The sequence below is a fragment of the Solanum tuberosum genome, unplaced genomic scaffold (assembly GCF_000226075.1).
Source record: "Solanum tuberosum cultivar DM 1-3 516 R44 unplaced genomic scaffold, SolTub_3.0 scf00136, whole genome shotgun sequence".
NCBI classification, from domain to species: Eukaryota; Viridiplantae; Streptophyta; class Magnoliopsida; order Solanales; family Solanaceae; genus Solanum; species Solanum tuberosum.
In genome coordinates this window covers 999192-1016163 of record NW_006239061.1, presented here as the reverse complement: position 1 = coordinate 1016163, position 16972 = coordinate 999192, and the positions used below count along the sequence as shown (strand labels likewise).

The window sequence follows — 16972 nt, the reverse complement described above, 5'->3', positions numbered from 1 at the left end:
TGATGTCAACGTGGGCACATATATATGTTTAAAATACGGTATTAAATAGTCTAGGGAGGTAATAGGTCCTCATGAAAGTTTAGTATCGCAACAGCAAATCCGACCATAGTTGGGATATTTTTCAGACCCTTATCCCTAAAAAAAACTGAGTTCAATTTCATCCATTTAATCATATGCTATATATCCACTTCCGCTTATTTTGTTAATTTCATAGACGGACATGTATTTATCTTATCTGACAATATTATAGAATGAAATAATTTTTTAGGCGGACAGCTATGCAAAAATACTACAAAGTGAGTGATGCTTTCGTGTTACATGTTATGATCTAAAAACTTTATTATTATTATTTTCATAGCTAAATTTGAATAGAACGAATCAACCTTAAAAAAAAATAAGTCTCCTTGTCTGGATTGAATTTTGGCTTCTTTGAGCCCTAAATCAATAAAAAAAAACATATTCTAATATATACTCGCTGCTACATGTGATCTCGTCTAAAAAAGTGAAGGCAGGCTTGTGCAAATATAAAAATATTATTTCATTAATTGAAAAAGTACTATTAAGAAAATATGTGGATAGGGATCGAAGTTTGCATGTACTTGTATAATTATAGATAAATTTTATGTGGATGCAAATAGTATTTCTATAATTGGCTAGTCAATCCTTGTGAGTTTGGCCGGTAAATCCACGATTAATATAAAATCTAAAGCAAAATAAAAGTGATTAGTTGTACTCGTACGTTCATATTTACTGTCCACCTAATTATGAATAATTAATTTAAATGATATATTAATTTGTCTAATTAAAATAAATAAATTAAAATTTTCTATTTTATTCCTATAGTTGATGTTTTTTAAAAGGCTAAACAAGTTAAAAAGTTTCAAAAAATTCCTTTTCAAATGAGTGGATAAAGATAAACAAGTAAAACTACTCGTTTTAATTATGATTTTCTAAAATGTGTGGAAAAAAAACAAACAAAGAGAGTACAAATTTGTACATATGTACTTGGATATTGTTGGTATTACTATTTTATCAAAAAGATATTAATTGAACCTTATCGTTTCTTAGATATCAAACACAACAAAGTATAAAGTTAAAATTTTGAGTAATATTTCATGACCCTTATGTATATTAAATGTAAATAATATTTCTAGTTGTAAAACGAATTCAAGAGTATATACTATAAATAATAAAGTGAAAATTCACTCCTTCATAAACAACTAAGATTTGAGAAATGATGAAATCTTATCGATTTGAATTTGCAAGAATTAAATAAAATTATATTTAAAACCCCCTCTTCTTCTTTTTTGTTCAATATAGGTGTGTTTAGCACATGATATATATTAACTTGTTTTAATTAAGCATTTTCTACCTTTTTATTACTTCTTTCGTTCTATATTACTTGACTCATATTGATTTGTCACACTTTAAAAAATAAAATAAAAATTAGAAGTATATTTTATGAAACTAACCTTATTACTGATGCTTAAAAGTTCTAGATTTGACTATACTATTTGTAGTTATTTAAGTATTAAAGTAGTATGATTTTTTTTGTATTTGCTTAATTGAATAAGTAAAATAAAATATATATATTTTAAAATAACGATGCTAAGTAAAACAAAATAAGAGTAATTATGAAAAGAAAAAAACATTTCAAATAATTGAAATAAACACAATAATATTAGCATTTATTTTAGAGAACAGTTTTCATCTTAATTAATACATTCTAAATGTTATCAACTACAACTCCACTTCAAATGAATTCTTGGGGGAAAATATGATTAAGTGAGACAAATGATTTTATTATCCTTCTAATAAGAAAATATGTTTTTGATATTTCCAGAAATAACCTTCTTTTTTTTTTTCAGAAAACATGTTGGTCGCCTATTGTCAACAAATTGGACTTGTGGATCAATCTATAGTAAAAAAAACTCAAGGGACCAAAGAGGAAGTTGCTTGAACTAGCGGGTCAACTGTGATATACTCAAGGATCCGGCCCCGGTTCGGAGAGAAAGAGGGGAAATGGAGGAGAAGGGGAAAAGGGGGAGTGAGAGATGGAGCGCTGCGATCGGAAATCTATCGGAGATGACATCCAATCTGGACTCACTCCAAAAGCTACTTGTGAAGAAAGCAGTGTTCGTCGACGACGACACTTTTGCCAAAGCGTCTCTCACCTCCGAACAAGCCCGTACTATTAAGGTTCATCAATACAATTAACTTAATTTTTATTACTTGTTTATATCTGACTAGCTGAGTTTTGTACTGAGATGCTGAATTGTTCTATCTAATTGGTTGATTTTGTTTTCTGGATGTAATACTGTCAATGTGAGTTTGATCAGTTGGAAAAGGCAATCTGTTAATGCCTTAATGGTGAATGAAACTGAAAATCAATGTGCTCGCAATCTCGCATATAACACTAGTTTATTCTGTTATTGGTGCATGAAAATTGTTATCTACTGATAGTCAATTGTGGGATGCCCTCCACAATTGTTTTAATTAGACATAAAAGAGTCTGATGCAGCAAGCCATATATTCTAATCTTATAGAACTAGTTTAGATTCGTTTTAATTCAGAGAAGAACTGCAGGGAAAACTTTTGTTATAGCAGACTTAAGTATAGAGATGGAGAAGAACAAAAGAAAAAGGAGAACGATGCAAGAGAAGAGTAGGTGCTTAGCTGAAAAACATTGTTTGTGTTTATGAAGTGCAGAAAGTTAACATGTAGATATAAGCAGAGAAGGACATACCGAAAAGAGAAACAGGTGCTTACCAAATTTTATGTAGTTTTTAATGGAGAGAACTCCTCTAATTTAAATGTTACACGTGTCTAGTTCATTATTCAAGGCTAGGTTAACTAGGAAAATTCCTGATTTAGTGTAGCCTAATATCCTATGTAAGGAGTCCTCTTTTATGTTTATTTTCTAAAGGTTTTGACTTGTTTCTCTCATATCCTTTTGATAATATAATGCATATATGTAGGAGTATGTTGGTTGGAATTAAAGTGTCATCGTAATGAGTTAGCTTGGAAATCAAGCTGAGCAGATGTCTACATCGCGCTGTTAGATCAACTCTTTTGCTAGAGGAATTGGCTGCTGTTTTTGTTTTTTTTGTACTAGTGAGCTGTTGTCCAGTAGAGAAAGGGAGGAATCTTATGTTGAGCTAAACTGAACACAAGAAACATAGAGCAACTTGAGCACTAAATCAGATCACTGAGACACTAACTAAAAGGTTGAAGAAAGCTCAGTACAAAACTCTTAAGAACTTTTAGATCTTGATTTTAAACTCCCCTTCACTAGCCAAAGCTTATTATAATGCAAGTTGCATTATCTATAGAAATGTGTTAGCCTACCACATCAGAAGTCCCACTGAGTAGTGTGTAAATATCAAGTCTAGACATTATGGAAACCGTGAGCAAACATGTTATAAAGATTCGGCGCTTAAAAGGAAAATGACCCGATAATCTTTTGTTGAATGTCTGAGGAGACTTCAAAAATCCTTTTATCTCCACTAGCTCCAGATGGTGTCTGCAACTACCCAAGGCATCCTAGTGTCCTAAATTGACAACTGCAACTGTGACTTTAATATAAGCCAAAATGTGGACACAAGAGGAAGCAGAAACATTTGGATAACTTGGGTCCCCAAGTTGAATTTGAATAGATAGTTGGATACCATCTAAGCTGTAGCTTTGATTTCAGCGTAAATGAACAAAATAAGAGGAAGCAACAATTTCATGCAAGAACAAAGATAAGAGAGGCAAACTGTCACCTATTTAAATGAGAAAAAAAGCTTATTGAGTTAAATTACCTGCAAGTGTTAGTTCCAGCTTTGATCTCGAAGTAATGTCTCCGGAAACTGAAAGAGAGATGCAATGAAGTTGAATAGGAAAAGCTTAAATTCGGTGAAGAAAAGAAGGATAGATCAGCAGGCTGCATCTTATTAGATATAAAAGCAAGCACAATAGTGAGTTTACTTTGGAACTATTTCTGTGAAAATTACAGCAAAAGCAAAGGAACTATTATTGTAGAATGAGGAGAGGGATTCAATGAGGACCGAGGCCAACCAGCTTGTTGGACCTCATAGAAGCTCAGGCATTGCTGATAATTGCATGGGGTGGAAGATGAGTGCCAAATGAAGATTTTGTGGATGCTAAAATGAGTGTGCGGTAATATAAGATCAGATACGACTAAAAGTGTCCACATTTGCTTGGTAGTGCCAGCAACACACATCAAGGATAAATAAGAGAAAGTCGTTTGAGACTGTTTGGTCATATCCTATGTCAACCTCTAGATGCATCTGTTCATAGGTGTGAAACATGGAGAGTGGAGGTATTAAAAGAGACGATACGAACCTAAAATCAAGTGAAGGGAAGTTGTCTTTAAGGATTTACAAGCTCCTGAAATCCATGCAGACTTAGAGAAAGATAGAGCACAATGCAACAACATACACCATACCCTCTATAGTCCTCACAAGTGGGTATGGAAGAAAATTATTATATAGGTGATACCAATTAGTTGAAAATATGCTATGGTATATTAGTACCGTAACTTTAGGTTGTATGCTTTGTAGGATTCTCTTAGCCCACCCGAGATATATATGCTAATGGAAAATTTCTACCAAAAAAAAAGAACTTTTAGCAATTGTGTTGATTTTATATAATATTAGCTTGAGATGAGTTTAAATGGAGAAACATTGAAAATTCATCTTGTTTGGGACAAGGCGTAAATGTTGTTGTATTCTTGCTGCCACTATTTATTAAAGTAATGACTATTCTATGGCTACAGGTTCTTGAACAAAGAGTTGAGACTTTAGAGCGAGAATTAGATAATGCTATTTCTGCTGCTGCTCATGCACGGACTGAGAAAAGACAGGCTGAGGCAGCTCAGAAGGCTGCTGAACTACGTGCACAAGAGGTTACAAGAGAGCTTGAAAATACCACAAGTATGTTTTATCTGTCTTAAACCTAATTGGTTTCGTTTGGTTGTAAAACAAGAGTGAACATTATAATACACAATCAGTCATCTGGAGTTATCAGAGAATTGGGTCTTGTCATTTCCAGCCATGTACTCACCAAATGGATTTGCACTTACGTGTTCCTCTGTGGTTGCAGGAGTATTTGAGCTGCACATGGAAGAGCTGCGTGCAAAGCAATTAGAGATATCCAAGCGAGATAAGGAAATCAAACTTCTAGAGGCCATAATTCAGACACTTGGAGGCAAAGGCTCCCATTCTTCCGATGAATGAGTAAGAAGGATCTATGATGATTGTAATTACCATGTCATCTTGTACCAATTCGTTGTATATTAAACAAGATTTTGGTTTCTAATGCTGTACGAGAAAGTAGGATATTTCAGTAATTCTGCTGTGTCCAACTTTTTATGTTCTGCCTCTTTTCTTCATTCAATGGTACAATAGCAGTACCACAACTGACAACCAAATATGTGTTAGGATATCGTTTACTTGAACCTCTGCCACGTAGAAAAGTGAACTGAAGATCATGGCTTGAAGATTCAATCCTGTCATTAGGGCTGTCTTAGGATCCTCATTCGTATTTATGGCTTCAATATCAATTCTTAGAATATAAATGGCGTGTTATTATGTAATTTACTGTGATAGCATACATATTATTCAATTCGTTATTTTCTCCTCTACCAAATCCTCTCTTGTGGATTTTGGAAATCAAAGCCGAATTATTGTGACAAACAGTAATACGAGTCACCTATCCGCCTTGATCAAAATGTTGAATGACACAAATAGAAAGTCAGTAACAACTATATAATTTTGACATCTCACATCTTTGATGTGGTGCAGTCCATTAATGATGAAGAGTTTCCAAATCACCAAAAACATTAGACAAATTTATACTCAATCGCCCTTAAAACTTCTCAGCAATAATTTATACAGCTCGTAAATAATTTTGCAGTTAAGAGCAAAGTCTTGAAGATAAGTCTCGACACTACTAATCCTATCATATCATAATTGCCCTTTTTTCTTGCTAACAGACAGTTTATGCTTGCTGGCCTTCTAAATTACACCATCTAGCCCTTTTTACTTGTCAAATTTTGACTTGGCACAACTTATTAAAAATATGTTGATTGGTATAGTGAGTTCACTATTTTACCCTTATTGAATAATAAGTTCCCAAATATATTTACTCACTACATTTTCAAAGACATCAACTCAATGTTAATAAATTGATAGTATAATAGAAATAAATAAATTGTTTTTTCTTAATTTGTGAAAAGATGACAAGTAAAAAAGGGCATCAAATTAGGAAATATTAAACAAGTAAATAGAGAATATCATAATAGTGAAATGGCAAATCCCAGACTTCTGCAGCAAGTCTATAACTAGGATGCCTAATTGCCGGCCTTCTAAATTATCACAGATAGGATGACGAATACTTCCACTTCAACGCTAAATCTGTTAACATTCAATTATAAAGAAAATCGCACTAAAATACAAGTTAACTAGGATGCCTAATTGCTGGCCTTCTAAATATCATAATAGGATGACGACTACTTCCACTTCAACGCTAAATCCGTTAACACTCTTTCAATTATAAAGAAAATCGCACTAAAATACAAGTTGGTGCATTATACATTCTGTACCAAACAATTTAAGGAGAAATGAGCAAATAGCTGTTGTCATTCGGAGACCCCGATAAATGGTATTCCACTGTTCTGAAATATTTAATGTTTAGATTCTTTTCTTAAACACGAAATAAAATTTATCCAAAATTACTACTACATGAAATAAGAGAGCAATACATTACAATTCAAAGCTTTTTAAAGTTTAATTCAAGCACCGCATGCCTACTCCAGGAAAACTAGTTAGATCTCATTTGCTCCTTTTGTGTTGTATGGTATTTTTGTTCGAATTGTATTGAAATGTGGCCATTTTCCACTACTTTCCAAATGGTCACCAAATATCACTAACAAGCAGTCCAAAAGGTGATCATCCGATTTGATTTACACCAAATTTAAGCTGCAAGGCCCAACATAAGTTAATAGCTAACAAGAAATATTACTCGAGGAAATATAAATATAATATTTGCTTTATTCGAGTATTGGAAGGCAGAAAACCATGTCGGAAGGTCGATTAAAGTAGATTAACTAAATGAAAAGCACAGAAACAACCAAAGAGATTCATAATCAGCAGACCATTTTCCTCGTGGAGATGGTTCTCCAAAAATCAGGGACTCATGCCTTGCCCAATATCAGTGTCATTCAACCAATTGTCTATCAGACATTAAATCAACCTAAAATTATAGAACAAAACGAGGTGCACACAAATAAACGTTTAACTGCAGGAAACAGAAGCATGGCTATACACGGTCAAACTGCACAATGGCAAACACTACTAACCACAACTCAAGTGGCAACAGTAGAACAGAGATGGATGCTGCAGACAAAATCCACTCCTTAATCCTTATGACCAATATTTTACAGCACTACAAACAAATTGTAAAAGTCAACCACAGCTTTGACCTTGAGCAATGCCCAGTCACTGTGCCTATTGTGTATATTACTAATAAGACAAACACTCAGATGCCCAAGACACCTGTGATTTATCCTACAATATACTAAGCCTTCGATACAAATAGGTTGTACCAACCTCATCTATATTAACTATTGCAGAGACCCCCACAGCCTATTAGACCAAAGGGGATAGTTGAGAGATTCAACCAACAAATTCGTTGGTTTTTAAGGTTTAAAAACAGAATTTATAATAACCTTGACCTGTAGAGCCATGGGGATCAAAAATATAAAACAACACAAACACCGAAAAAACACACTGAAGCTGAATCACCAAGGAGACCATCAGCTACATACAGGATAACGTCAGATCAAGTGAAGTTCTGGAAGATCAGGGGCACCCAGAAGCTAAAAGGATGTTCGAACGGACAATGAACCAGCCTTTCATTCAGCTACAATCACGATCCACGAGCAAGAAAATGTCAACAAAAGCATCACAACAAGACATGATCATCTGGCTGGTTAGGGTATGATAATTCTCATCTGTTATGCACGTTGGGGGCAAAATAGACCACATGAGATGTTCACCCTTTCCAGGGGCCAGCACGTACGACAACTAGCATCAGCTTTGCCAATGGGGACACCTCACTAGCTGCATCAGGCACAGAGGTAGATTCATCCTCTGTCCATCCTACATAACCAGTTGCATCCCATCCCTTTTTAGAGACAATTTATAAGCACCAAAACTTAGCAAAAGACTACCCAAAAACAAAGAAAGTACAAGCTAGAAAGAGAAAGTTACATTCTTTGGGAAAACTAATCCTTGATTGAAGCTTATTTTTATATATTTAATATAAGAATGTGATGAGCTCCTTTTCTATGGATGAAAACATGATGAGACTTGTGAGCTCTTGACCGGAGAAAAAGGCTTACCCAATATATTATACACAGGTGCACGGAGAAAATCTCCAGCCAGCATCTGCTGTTCATGCATTGCAAATACATTTAACTACAAACAGCATCAGAAGCTGCATATCAACAGCTAACCATCAGCACTGTCAATCAACACACAATCTACCAATCAGCCTCCTCAAATTCACGAACTAACTATAATTATGAGGATTGGCAGCCATATCACCATCATCATCATCTGATATCAACCTCACCAACCTTCTCTCGATCATAACTATAAAACCCAGCATGAGTTTGGTTACAAAGTTAGTACATCCATACGAAGCATACTGTCTTAATAGTGAGAAGTGCAGCAGTACGAAGGAATATAGAGAAGCAACAGTTGTAAGCATACTGCAAAAAGTGTTCTATGAGGAATCCATCAATATAGTTGCAACATCATGACTCATTTTAAGTTCACAACCTAGTACCATAACACTGAAAACTTAAAGATAGCAAAGGCATGCAGTACATAGAGTACAGAAACATTTAACACCAGGAGACCAGTCCTACCAAAATGTCAGCTAATATTCTGCCTAGAAATTGCATCACATTTTGTGTTTCAACACATTCAGAAGAAAGCTAAAGTTGTTGATGCACTTGTCTGCTTGTTCTCATATTATGCCACCAGAAAATCAATCCTGAAAATTTGGAGAAAAAAAGAGCATAAATGACCTGACAAATAGATTTAATCAGAAAAATAGGATCCATCGGACCAAAGCTCATGTTAACACCTCATCAACACGAGGAGAAGGGCTTCGTGAATCCATTGCTCGACCTGGAGGGGAACGACTTCGAGGAGTTGGAGAGCGTTCATTGCGAACACGCCTCTCAGGACTTCCTTTTGTAGGTGATAAGCTTCTACGAGGAGACTCTTTCCTGTGAGGACTGGGGCTACGCCGAGCTGGGGAGGCACTGCAATAAATTTCACAGTAACTGCCTGATATAATGTAAACACAAGACAATACACATCATATATAATAGATCAAGTAAAAACCTGTCAACTGATGGGCTCCGCCTATGATGTTTTCTGTCACTTCCCCTGCCACGATCTCGATCATAGTCTGGACTTAAGCTGCGGCTCCTGGACCGATGGCGATAATCCCGCTCTCTCTGCCGATATTTATCACGCTCATAGTGATCAACGCTTCTGCTCCTACTTCTCCTGTATTCTCTATCTCTATGATAGTCATCACGGTATCTGTTGAAGGCGAAAACCAACTCATCAACCCAAGATCAATCACCAGATGTACACTAAATGAAGAAAGCTGTCAGTCATTATTGAACAAAGATTATTTCCGCAACTAAGAGACCATCTGGACATAATCTACAGACAAGCTTTCCCTAAAGCGGTTTTCCATGTGTGTTATCTTACCAACACGGTATGCAGCTTGCATTTTGAGCTCATAAGCTCAGACTCCAGGCAAAACTATAAGAAAATAACAATCAGCACACTTCTAGCTTCACCAGATATGCAGGTCCAGGCACTTGATAAGCGTAGAAATGGGTTTTTTTCCTTCTACCAAGTAACTTGTGTTTTGTGAGCATCACACAGTTTCCTGCTCTACTCTAAGGTATTTTATGATCATATAACACAACAACATTTGTATCACCTAATAGCATTCTCATTGAAGTCTTCCATGGACTATACAACTTATGAACAATAGAAATATGTTTAAAGATGTAAAAAAGATAAAATGAAAAAATAAGAGTGAACTGTCGAATCTTAAATGTTATTTGCCTTCTATATCTTAACTTTCTTACTTTCCACATGGACCATATGCATCTGCTCCGCCAGAAACACCTCAACTCTTGGACACCTTTTCCCCCAGAATAGGTGATACCAAATGAAGATAGGTAGAAACAGCTTGAGGAAAAATGCATGCAATAACCAAACTTGAGAAGAACATCTAAAAGGATTTATTTTTTTTTATGACAAGGGAACCCGCAGCCGCTACCCTTTGGGTGCGCACAGGGTAAAACCCCCGTTCCTATGCAATAGCTCGCAAACCACATAGGAGAGGTAACCCGCACTAGGTAAGCCCGGTGTGACGAGCTCAACCCAGAAGGCAAACCCCTTGCTTTCGCTAGGGAGGGATTTCGAACTTGAGACCTCCGACATGGAAGTCCCAAGCCCAAACCATTGGGCCACCCGAAGGGTACATCTTAAAAGGTTTTATTTCAAGCTAATTTCTGAAAAATTGTTGAAAATAAAATACTGCAGCACACCACCAATATAAAATACTTGGCATAATTAGTTCCGCTGTTACCCTTCGGGGTGGCTTGGGACTTCCATGTTGGAGGTCTCAAGTTTGAAACCCCTTGCCAGCGAAAGCAAAGGGGTTTGCCTTCTGAGTCGAGCTCGTCGCACCGGGCTTGCCTAGTGCGGATTACCTCTCCTATGTGGTTTGCGAGCTATTGCATAGGAACGGGGGTTTTACCCTGTGCGCACCCAAAGGGGTAGCGGCTGCGGGTTTCCCTTGTCAAAAAAAAAAGTTCCGTTGTTGCTACTTTTTATCAAGACATGCAAATTATTCATATAATTTGTGGTCAATTTTATCACAAAAAAACTAATTGACAGTACACATTACACTTCCAAGAACGCTAAAGCAGGGAGGAAGGAACAGAAGTCAAGCACTATTTAGATGGAAAATTGTCCCTACATGCATTTCGTGGACAATGTGGAAAGAAAGGAATAGGAGATGTTTTGAAGACAAGCAGAGCAACTTCCAGGTGTTCAAAATGAATTGTTTAGCTCTGTTTTATTTTTGGTGTAAACAGAAATTAATAGCTCAAACAGAAGATATTTTTGACGTTTTAGACTATTTATAGGAACAACAGAAAGATGTTCAAGCTGTAAGTTGTTATACTTTTGAAGGGGGACTACATATTTTGATGTAGAATGCCTGTGGATATATAGATTATCTGTTACCATTCTCAAAAAAAAGTCAAGCACTGTCATGCTCAGAATGATAGAGAATCACAATATCCAGAATTCAGAGATTTTCATAAAATCTCATATGAAGTAATATCTTTCCTCTTTTCTCTTTGCCTAGTTTTTTTCCTAGGAAAGGTTCATCTTCCCCTCCATTATCTTCCTCTTGCTCGTCACTGAGATCTTCAACCACCAAAGGGTTGAAAAGATGAGCTAACCATAGAATACAGCCACGAATTAGCAAAGAAATTAGAATAATAACTGTGAGTAGACAACGGTAATAAAATTAACTTGCTACATGTCAGACCCACTTGGACAACCCCAATTTAACCAGATGCATGACCACTTTCTGCAAATTCAGTTTATGTAAGGAGTTATACCATAACTAGGAAACCTAAGCATAAATTAAACACAAACCAACACTAGGTCGCTACCAAATGCAGTTTGTGAAAAGACGTATTAATAATCCTCCCCCCTCAAAATAACTTCAGTCCTTCCTCTGTCCATTGAAAAACTAAATCATGTCCAGATAGCGCCAATTGTCCAGTCACCAATTTTTCGCTCTCACATATTGACCTTTGCATTCTAGTCAACCTAATTACTACTGTTGGTCATGATGTAGTAGATTGTGCCTGGTTAAAGCATAGTTGCCTTCCCGTTCCCCATGAAAGTAACTGAACATCTGGATATAATTTTAGCCTCATTTACTTTTGTCTTTTCCTATATACTTATATTAAGAGAATTATGTATTAGAAACAAAAGCAAAGAGAAGTAGCTGGCTAATACTGACAAAGCCCATCCACTTGAGTTAGTAACACTTTGACCTTATATTTTGTAATTGTCCTATCCTATAAGACCTGGCATGTCAACTGAAGTAGTCAAAACAGGCAAGCAAAGGGCAAGGTCCAAAATAGTTTGTAAAGACAATCAGCGGGTGAAAATCAATAACATCGCAAATATCTATACAAAAAACACAGTTCAAAGAACAACATGGTAGGTACAGTTGGAAAGGGCGACCTTCTACGAGGGCTTCTGCTTCTTGAGCTTCCCTTGATTCCAGGAACTTTCTCAATGATCCTCCCTTGGTGACTGAGATCAAACAAAGCATGAGATCAGAAACTTAAGAGAGTCCATAAACAAGGCGTCAAGGGGTAAAGTCGAATTATCCCAGAGGAAGACAAAGGTCCTTTAAAGTAATAAAAAGAGAAGAGGACAGAACCATGCAATTCATTCAAGGCTCCAGTAGAATATGCACAATAGAAGATTTGAAGCACACGCTTAAAATATACTTGCAAATGAACCAGTTACTCACATTCGTTCTGCATTTGGCCCATATTTGGCGAATTGAACAGCCATTTCCCGTCCATCAACCACTCTTCCTGCCAAAAAAGGCATACACAGACTTATTAACATATGTATCTCTAAACATATTCAACAAGATAAAATGCAATCAGAACATACAAATAAGGTTGAAAAGAGATTTCAGTTGGTAAGATAATATGCAGCTAATGTTGAGATTTAGCGGAGCAACTGACTCTCTGGAATCATTTTGTGCCCCATTGTTTGAACTTTGAAGCGCTAACTTCTTTAAAGAGCGTGGCTTCACCAAAAAATCATTAACCACATCGTCTCCTCACTTTGAGCAACAAAGTGTGTGATTTTTAACAAATAATAGTAGTTTAAAATTAACACATTCCAAGATGCTACCTAATAGGTACCTTGTCTCGATTAAAAACACAGGGATGGGGGGGGTACTCGTACACATTCAGAATGTGGGAAATTTAACATACGGAATAAAAAAGGCACATTACTTTTCACATGTAAAAAGTAGCAAATAGCCCAACTGGACCCTATCTATTAACAGCATTGATCGCTGTCAATCTCATTAAGCCCGACCTATCTAACTACACCCCAAGATGTGCATCCACCTAACTAATTCAGCCACTGCTATTGGAAACAAGCAAGTTTGATTGATTTACATACTCAGAAGTTGATTCGTGTGCGATTGATCGTCGTAGTTCCAAAAAAATGGCAACCCTAATCTACCAGGATTGGCGGAAGACATGGGTGGTGCCAGAAGGGGAAAAGGGAATATCCAATCCATCCCAACAAGTCAGACAAGTGATTTGAGGTTTTCATATGAAAGAACATTAGATCTGCAATTTATAGGGCAGGATTTTTTTCAAGCAATGCCACATTTACCAAGGACTAGATTGTTTAAAGTACAACTAAAAAGGGAAGAGTGGTTGACATAGGAAATTACAAAAGCAGAAATAAGTGAATAGAGTAATCTGGCATAAAGTAAGAACCTAGGTAGTTTCAAGTTTAAGAGATTATATTTTCTCAATTCAGATTCACCACCACCTTCGGATTTAAGTGTGAAAACCTAGGTAACTGACATGTTAAACATTGCACATCACATGAAACAGGGATGTGTGGCCATTATAGCATATAAAATACAGTGCTCACATTTTTTCACTCTGTAAGATGTTATAACAATTGTCTCTTAATTCAGTCAAACTGCGATCATGTTTGATAAATTTCTATCTTCTCACCCTCACAAAAATTTTCCACCCATCATCGACAATCTCCCAGAAACCATGGTCTGCTGGCTCTTGATCTAAGCTAGAGACATTACTATCAGTATGACCTAGGCTTTTCATTTGCTCAGTTATATGACCTGACTAGTTAACTCAACTAAAAAAGCCTCCTACTAGAGCTTAGTACAGGATTTTCAGAACACCATGCAAAAAAAATAATACCCAGTATATGCAGAGCACAACTTCAGAAGAAAAAAAAAGGTTAGTGAAGTACCATCCAGCCTATCTACAGCCTTTTGTGCTTCCTCTGCATACTTGTAACGAACAAACGCAAACCCACGTGACTCACCAGTCCTGTTACAAGACCAACATATAAATAAAATAAATATAAATAAGTGACAATGGAAGTTTAGAAATCATTCATACATGCACATGTACTGAGTTGCACAGAACTTTTGAAATACAATTAAGTCATTCTTCTATGGACAAATAATTTTAGTTCCCATGGTGTCACAGGTAAGGTAAAAGATTCTTTGGCAGATTAGTACACCGCAAAACAACATTTTGAGAATTAAGCTCACCCATTACATATGTCCATTGAAGAAAGGCTGAGAAAAAACTTTGTACTTGTTCATCTTTTCCTGTTCTTTAAAGGATAAGACTGCACTAACAAATGGTTAAGGTCATCCTTGGAAAGACCTTTTAATCTATTTACAATTTTGTGAGACACTACAATTAATTTAGTCCGAATACTAATTAATTCTTTTGGGCAAACGTCCTGAAAAGATCAGAATGGATAGTTTCATAGAGAATATAATAAACCTAAAAAAATCCGGATCGATATTAGTTAATTGAGGAAGAACGTTACAGTCAGTTATCCTGTACCGAATTTAAAATTCTTTAATTTCTTTTCCTAAAAAAAGGCAAAGAAAGATTCAAGAACCTTCTGTCCCGGGGAATGAAGATATCCACAACCTTGCCATACGTGTCGAAAAGAGGAAAGAGATCATCCGCCGAGGTACCTGTTACAGCAAAGAAAAAAGAAGACGATAAACAAACAAGATAAGAACAATTGGAAATAGAGGGAAATCGCTCAAAGGGAAAAAGAGGAAAAGCTTACGGAAAGTGATGTTGAGGACAAGGAGAGAGTAAGTATCAGCGATGTCCGGCGGGCCAGTTCTCCCGAAATGCGACATTTTCTCCGGCGTTCTCTTCTTCGCTCGATCTGCTTAGGGTTTCGTCACCCTGTTTGTAATGTAATTGGGAGATGGTTTTAGAGCGTTCAAGAACCTTCTTGAAAGAAAAAAAAATGGGTAGCGAGAGAGATATATATTTGCCAAAACAAATTCTAGATTTTACCAAACTGCCATTCTAGTTTCCACATGTGACAAATTGGCATATGATTAACACATGCAATCATTTAATTTATTGCTTGCCCCGTCATTAACGAGTGTATTACACTCTCCTTCAATTTTTTATTTATTATCAGAAAAGTGTCAAAATAATATAATGGGATCCTACATGTTATTTATTATCAGAAAAGTGTCAAAATAATATAATGGGATCCTACATGAAGTGTCTAAAATGAGCATCTCTTAGTTGAGGTATCTAAGTGAAATTTGTTGCCAACTTTAGAGAACTATCGATGGGTTTGGCCTTAAAAAAAACATGCCCCCTATAGGTTCTTTGTTTCCTCCACAAATATATATTCACTTCATTTCAAATTAATTAAATTGTTGAACATTTTTCATTATTCAAATTAACTTAATTGTTCAATTTTCAAAATTATTTTTAGAATATTCTTTCAATTAAACCCTTCATTAGATAGTATTGGAATTAGTTATTATAATTAATATTTAGTTATTTTAACCATAAATTTGACAATAATTAATAAGGGTAAAAAATAGAAATTTATGTCTTAATCTTCTTTTCTTAAAGAGTGTGAATCACCTTAACAATTTAATTAATTTGAAATGGAGTATAATATAATATAAAATAAAATAAAATAAAATAAAATAAAAAAATAAATATAAATAATTAAAGAATAAATAATAATATTCTTAGTAATTTATATTATAAATATTATTAAGAGACTCAAATATATATTTTCTTAATTATAATGTATTGTTATTGATTTTGAATGATATTATATTTTTGAGTTGGTTGTATCGTAATTCATAAACTATATGTTTTTTATATTTAAATTCGGTTGAAATATTACCTCTCTTGATTACGATATTGAAATTTTATTGATGATTATGATGTATTTATATTAAAAAATGATTTTATTTTTTAAAGAAAAAATATTAGAAATGTTGAATTGAAAATATTAAACATTGTGTTATGAAAGTTGGAGCGCTCAGATAGGCAATACGATGGTAGGTATTGTAACATATAAAGATTGATGGGGTTTCTGATGTTATTTGTAAGATGTGTAAGGGTAAAGCGATAAGATCAAACGAGATGCAGGTGTAGTTTTAAAAGAGACACTAACATAGCAGGTATAGAGTTACTGACAAAGTTATTTCATTTTTAAAACGACAAAGATGATTGTAGAATGAATATAAAGAACAATTTTTTTTTATGCAAGAACACATGTAACGTTCAAAATTGCAACAACTAAATGGGCAATCATGCAATTCCTTTTTAATAATATATCTGAGCCATTTTAGTTTTGTTCCGCACATTTTGTCCTTCATCAAAGTCACTAGCACGTTATTCTAGATATTCTCATGTATAATTTTATTTCTTTTAGTATGTCTACACATCCATTGTTATATCCTTATTTTCGTACCTTTCATTGTTTGAAAAAAAAATTCAAATCAACTAATTTTCCTCAAATTTAAGAAAAATGACTTCCTTTCAAAATTCTCTTCCAACTTCAAATTACAATTTTTTTGTTTGTTGAAAAAATCAATTTATTTTGTCTCTACCCTCAAATCAGCTCCCCCCTCACCCCAACCACCACCCCCAAAAATAATATTTTTAAAGCTTGTTTTTAAAAAATGTTTTTAACTTCAATTTTTTAACCCCACCCTCTCCCTTACCCCTAGCCCCCTACCACCCCCAAAA

General features: G+C 35.1%; 2 protein-coding genes across 4 annotated transcripts; one reads left to right on the top strand and one right to left on the bottom strand.

Annotated features, from left to right (window-relative positions):
- Positions 1–1950: 1950 nt before the first annotated feature.
- Positions 1951–5517, top strand: LOC102583636 (uncharacterized). Its single transcript, XM_006351727.2, has 3 exons — positions 1951–2199; positions 4781–4937; positions 5107–5517. Exons 1-3 carry the CDS (start codon positions 2023–2025, stop codon positions 5238–5240), a joined length of 468 nt encoding a protein of 155 aa, XP_006351789.1. The 5' UTR covers positions 1951–2022; the 3' UTR covers positions 5241–5517.
- Positions 5518–7281: 1764 nt separating this feature from the next.
- LOC102583092 (serine/arginine-rich splicing factor SC35-like) lies at positions 7282–15204 on the bottom strand. 3 transcript variants are annotated; one of them, XR_001473966.1, is made up of 10 exons: positions 15021–15204; positions 14844–14922; positions 14175–14254; positions 12673–12739; positions 12378–12449; positions 9423–9626; positions 9160–9340; positions 8939–9066; positions 8408–8660; positions 7282–8190 (listed from the first exon to the last, which is right to left on the bottom strand). XR_001473966.1 is itself a non-coding variant. In XM_015310655.1 (8 exons), exons 1-8 carry the CDS (start codon positions 15094–15096, stop codon positions 9061–9063), a joined length of 765 nt encoding a protein of 254 aa, XP_015166141.1. In that variant the 5' UTR covers positions 15097–15204; the 3' UTR covers positions 8755–9060. The 3 variants fall into 3 exon arrangements, 1 of the variants encoding a protein (XP_015166141.1); XR_001473967.1 differs by having other exon boundaries at positions 7282–8165; XM_015310655.1 differs by lacking the exons at positions 7282–8190; positions 8408–8660 and having other exon boundaries at positions 8755–9066.
- Positions 15205–16972: the final 1768 nt, after the last annotated feature.